The sequence below is a fragment of the Bidens hawaiensis genome, unplaced genomic scaffold, assembly GCF_021521415.1.
Source record: "Bidens hawaiensis isolate Kalapana, Puna unplaced genomic scaffold, B.hawaiensis_p1.1 tig00002602_1, whole genome shotgun sequence".
NCBI classification, from domain to species: Eukaryota; Viridiplantae; Streptophyta; class Magnoliopsida; order Asterales; family Asteraceae; genus Bidens; species Bidens hawaiensis.
In genome coordinates this window covers 2873462-2879091 of record NW_027491141.1, presented here as the reverse complement: position 1 = coordinate 2879091, position 5630 = coordinate 2873462, and the positions used below count along the sequence as shown (strand labels likewise).

General features: G+C 36.5%; 1 protein-coding gene across 1 annotated transcript; it reads left to right on the top strand.

The window, feature by feature from the left end:
- Window positions 1–1451: 1451 nt before the first annotated feature.
- LOC143620552 (acyl-coenzyme A oxidase 2, peroxisomal-like) lies at window positions 1452–5243 on the top strand. The gene is made up of 6 exons (XM_077092227.1): window positions 1452–1620; window positions 1827–2707; window positions 3322–3501; window positions 4226–4392; window positions 4476–4599; window positions 4710–5243. The coding sequence occupies exons 1-6, from the start codon at window positions 1527–1529 to the stop codon at window positions 4869–4871; spliced, it is 1608 nt and encodes a 535-aa protein (XP_076948342.1). The 5' UTR covers window positions 1452–1526; the 3' UTR covers window positions 4872–5243.
- The last annotated feature ends 387 nt before the right edge of the window (window positions 5244–5630 follow it).

The following is a 5630-nucleotide window of genomic DNA, read 5'->3' as shown; positions in this document are numbered from 1 at the left end:
CGCAAAAAAACGGAGGGGTGGGGGCCACCCGGGCCCAACTATCCTTCGCCAATGCACACAACTTGTGGTAAAACCGTCTGGAGTTGGTATCAATTTTGTGACCTCAAAGGCCCCAAGCTCTATCCTTCAATCTCCATGCCGCTGGACTAATGGTTAGTCATGCCTAATGTCTTACTAGTTTGTTGTGTTTAGTGAAAGTTGGTATTAGAAAAAGAAAAAAAAATGACAAATACAAATTTAGATAGTAATAAAGTAAACGTATACACATGTTTGTTTATTTATGTTGTCATTAAATTTGATGTGGCTCACATCCTAAGAGATGAGATTGGTAAGTGGTAACACATTCCGTGTTGTTTATTTCTTACATAATCTTTACTGTATATAATGTATGAAAGGAGGGCAAATTAAGACACCTTAACTTTAAGGAATTTACAAATTTTAATGCATAATATACACTTTATATAGCATGTAAGAGAGGGACAAACTTGTCCACAGAGAAAATATATATTAAAATAGTTACAACATTGCTCTCTCAAATTTAAGCAACTTTTATAAATTTAAGAAATAGTACTACTTTGGACCTTTAGCTTTACCTATATATTCATTTTAATTTTAATTGTAAATAACTTCCCACCAACGATTTTCCAACGGCCATAACTTTTACATACGTTAATATTTTTTATAAAAAATTACACCATAAAAATGAGCATTTTATTGTCATTAATTTGAGTATGCTATTGCTATAATTTTTCAAATAAAAAAAATTAACATATTAGATATGGGAGTTACAATTCGGTCTTAACGGTGGTTCGATTTTTTGTCATTGAGAACCGAAATTGAACCGTAGAAACTTTAAACTTAATTGTTACTAATGGTTTGGTTTCATGAATTGAGCTTCAATAATAAGTTTACTGTCCAGTCCGGTTTTATATGGTCAATTTTTTGTATAAACCATAAACCAAACCGGTTGCTATGGTTTAAACATTCAAAAACCGGCTGACCAAAAGTGATGATTGGTTCATACATTTTCACGGTTTCAAAAGAACCTTGAACATCCATAGTAATTACATGATTACTAAATTTTTTATTCCCCGCCATCGCGCGGGCAAGTAACAATAATAAAAACAAACCGACTGACCCAGTTGCCAATTTTTAAATAAAATAATAGAACAAACCCATACTTGATCATCATCATCTTGTTGTTTGTTGTATACAAATTGATTTTCAACTTTACCAATTGAATCAATCAAACATGTCATCTAATAAGAACGTGGAGCATGAAGAAGCCACCGGGCGGCGCATCCGGCTGTTATCCCTCCACCTGAACCCAGCGACAAGGCAGGAGCAGATTACCCAAGTCCAGCTCCAAAAGGATCACGACCGGTGGTGGGTTATCCGAGTACTTGAGGGGCAGACACCGTGACGTACAAGAAGAGGTGTTCGAGTACTCAAGGATGAGTATCGGGAACTGTGTATGAAGCAGCTGGTGGGTGTTGTCAGAGAAGGTGGGATTCGGCCCTTTAGGTATGTGGTTGATGACCCGGTTAAGTATTTCGCCATTGTTGAAGCCGTTGGGAGCGTTGACATGTCGCTTGGGATCAAATTGGGCGTTCAGTACAGGTCGGTCATTCTTTCCTTTTCTTTTTCTTGGGAGGATTTATTTAACCTTCTTTTTCTTTTTTTTTTTTAATAAATTAAATACTTAACCGATTATAGAATTTACCCGGCTGACCCGTTAGCTCAATATTAAGGCCTGAATCAACTGTTAATACATTAAAGTTTGTTAAAAACGATAGCTAATGAGCTTTCTTTTCACTGTTTTTAAGGTTCAAATGTTCAAGGCATCCAAACGATTGCCACCTTCGACCCGTTAACAGATGAGTTTATAATCACCACCCCGAATGACGGGGCCATAAAATGGTGGATTGGCAATGCTGCAGTTCACGGTAAATTCGCTACGGTGTTTGCCAAACTAATGTTACCGACACACGACAAAAACGTGGTCTCTGACATGGGCGTTCACGCGTTTATTGTCCCAATTCGTGACCTGAAAACCCACAAAACACTTCCCGGGGTCGAAATAAACGACTGCGGTCTTAAAGTTGGTCTAAATGGAGTCGATAATGGTGCATTAAGATTCTGTGACGTAAGAATCCCGCGTGATAACCTTCTTAACCGATTTGGAGACGTGTCGAGAGATGGAACTTACACAAGTTCCCTTCCCACCATTAACAAACGATTTGCAGCCACATTAGGTGAGCTTGTTGGTGGACGGGTTGGGCTTGCTTATTCATCGGTCGGTGTGCTTAAAATTGCTGCAACAATTGCAATTCGGTACTCGTTACTTAGACAACAATTTGGGCCACCAAAACAACCGGAAATTAGTATTCTCGATTATCAATCTCAACAACATAAGTTAATGCCGATGTTGGCCTCGACATACGCGTTTCATTTTGCGACCGTGCATTTGGTCGAAAAATACGCTCATATGAAGAAAACGCACGATGAACACTTGGTGGCGGATGTTCACGCGCTCTCGGCAGGGCTTAAATCGTATGTGACGTCTTATACGGCTAAGTCATTAAGTATATGTCGGGAAGCATGTGGGGGCCACGGTTACGCGGCGGTTAATCGCTTTGGTAGTTTGAGAAATGATCATGATATTTTCCAAACCTTTGAAGGGGACAACACTGTGCTTTTACAACAGGTGCCCTTTTTTTTGTTAACGACTGATCTGTTGACTTAAGGGTGTGAATTTCTGGCACGACAAGAACCTAATGCGAAATACACGGGTTTGGTTTGGGTTTAGTATAAACGGGTTCAGGTCAGTTTCTTGTCAAACCCTATTACTCGTTTTGCTAACCTGCTCGTGATCGTGTTCAGGTCGACGCTGCAGGTTCGTGGGTTGCCCGCTTAACCCATTTATTTTCTATAATATTTTTTAACATGTGCTTTTTGTAATAAGTTTAATTGGTTGGTGCCTTATGCCAAAATAATAAATAAGTTAATTTGGTTGGTGCCTTATGCCAAAAGTTAAAACTAAAGAAGAAATTGACATAAGATTTGTACTTTTTGTTGTAAAATGGAAAGTTAAAGTATTAATAAGTGAAAACAACAATAAATGAAAATCAATCTTTTGGATCGAATTGTTCGAGTTCGGTTCAACCCGTGTATACGCGTGTCGTGTTCGGGTTCACGTTTCTGACATGATTTATGGGTTCGAGTCGCTTCTGGGTTTCTTGAGAACATGAAAATGGACAACATATGTTGGGGTTTGACTTTTAAGCTAAAAACGTGTCATTTTTTGTATTATTTATGTAGGTGGCGGGTGATTTGTTGAAGCAGTACCAGGAGAAGTTTCGTGGTGGGACGTTTGCAGCTACATGGAGTTATTTGAGAGAGTCGATGAACACATATCTTTCTCAACCGAATCCCGTGACAGCTAGGTGGGAAAGCGAAGATCATTTACGGGATCCTAAATTCCAGCTGGATGCTTTTCGGGTAATTATTAAATTTGCCTCATGTTTTTCTTGACAATGCATCAACATTTTATTGTTCTTACACTTTCGGCTGCCATAAATTTTGATTTTTTAATGCTGGACCCTCAAGATTTGAAGAATCGCGTGGGTTTAGAGATATTCATATATCCCTCAGAACGTGGTATAGCATACCCTTAAAATTTTGACATTTATACCCTTCTTTAGGATGGACGTAAGAATAAAGAAGTATATTTTAGTGAAATAGGTAAATATTACTCTTTTTTTGAAGTATCTTGAACGAGTATATTTGATATTATTTTTTTATTGAGTATATTTGATACATATATGAAATTGCCTCCTTATGATAACGGTCCTATTTACACCAAGCTTTTTTACTTATTACACTAGATGAGTTTTTTTAATATTTTTTTTTTGTTTTTGTTTTGTACATTTTAATACATGTTTTAATTTGAATATAGCGTTGCAATGTGTTTATTTTTATCTACGTTTCAGCATAAATTTTACAAAAAACGGAGTCATAATAAATATACCAACCAACAAAATTATATATTTCATTACGGCTCTGATTTTATAAAACATTATTTATTAAAAGAAAACTAAAATATACATTAACTACAGCAAATCACTTGATGTAATAAGTAAACATTTTGGTACAAACAGATCCATGCTTATTATATACAATTTAGAAGATGACAAAACTTCCAAATATATATGTATGCATGCAGTATCGAACATCAAGATTGCTACAAAGTGCTGCGGTCCGATTAAGAAAGCATACGAAGACTCTTGGAAGCTTCGGTGCATGGAATAGATGTTTGAATCATCTTTTGACACTTGCAGAATCCCACATTGAAACCGTCATTCTTGAAAACTTTATTGAAGCAATTAAGAGGTACATAAATATTATTGTCTAGTAAATCAAATATTCTTGACCTTCTAAGATTTGGTTGTTGGTTTATGTTGTTGATAATATAGTTGCCCCGATGCAAACTCTCGAGCTGCTCTTAAGTTTGTTTGTGATCTTTATGCCTTGAATCTCATATGGAACGATATTGGAACTTACCGTAACGTGGATTATGTTGCCCCTAACAAAGCCAAGGTTAATAGCGTTTTGTTACTTACAGTAATGGCCTTTTTTTGGTCATTTTATCTTATCTTTCTAAACGTGTGAATTAAACAAGCATTTTTTTTCTCCCTTATTTTGTGTAGGCGATTCATAAGCTGGCGGATTATTTAAGTTTTCAGGTGAAGAACATTGCTAAAGAACTTGTTGATGCTTTCGATTTACCTGATTACGTGATACGTGCACCGATAGGCAAACAGTCACCGGGTGAAGCCTATGCAGAATATACTCAATATGCTGGCTTTTAAATCGTATAACTCTGGAAATAGAAGAATATGGCCAATATCTGAAATGACATTATAAGTATGCTGAATTTGTTACGTTCCTTTTAAATGACTCGACTGTTATTTTTGTGAAATTACGAAAATAATATGCTACACAGTTTGGTCACTAGTTTTGATGGTTCCACTGAGTTTCATACCATTGTTTGTTTCGTAAGGTCGTTTGGACCATGTTTAGTTGGCATCTTGCTTTTTTATATTAAGACAGCCCGATTACTGGAATGGTCGTGAAAACAGATTAAAGTTTTTGTTATTGTTAATCTATCTATGACTATATGTGATGGCACTCTTTTGATCACATTGTTCAAAACAATTACTGAAGAGATACATTCGGTTGTTGGTTTTCCCGGCTAATAACTAATTACGGTACAAATTACATTTGCAAAAGTGAAGCTGGACTGTAATAGTCAATAGCAAAATGTGGCTCAGTTACATGTTAATTGGATATGCATATGCGAAAATGGTAAATTTCTACATGTCCCTTTCTGATATCCTAGCGTTGCGCATATCTTGGGTTGGCCAGTCATGTGAGCACACGTCACACACTCTTAGGCTAAGGGTAGTGGGGCTTGATCAACCCCCAAGTGATCCAATATATTTACGATACGTAGACGCTGAAGTGGTACATGATCACGCCCCAAAGGGTGTAGTGGTCCAGCTGATAATATAATTAAAATATTTTATTAAAACATAAATAAAAAGGAAAATAAAAACATGAAATTAAAA

Coding starts and splice junctions, on each gene's coding strand:
- LOC143620552 (XM_077092227.1), top strand. CDS start 1,527: ATGTGGTTGATGACCCGGTTAAGTATTTCGCCATTGTTGAAGCCGTTG. Junction 2,708..3,321: donor ACACTGTGCTTTTACAACAG/GTGCCCTTTTTT, acceptor TTATTTATGTAG/GTGGCGGGTGATTTGTTGAA. Junction 4,393..4,475: donor TTTATTGAAGCAATTAAGAG/GTACATAAATAT, acceptor TTGATAATATAG/TTGCCCCGATGCAAACTCTC.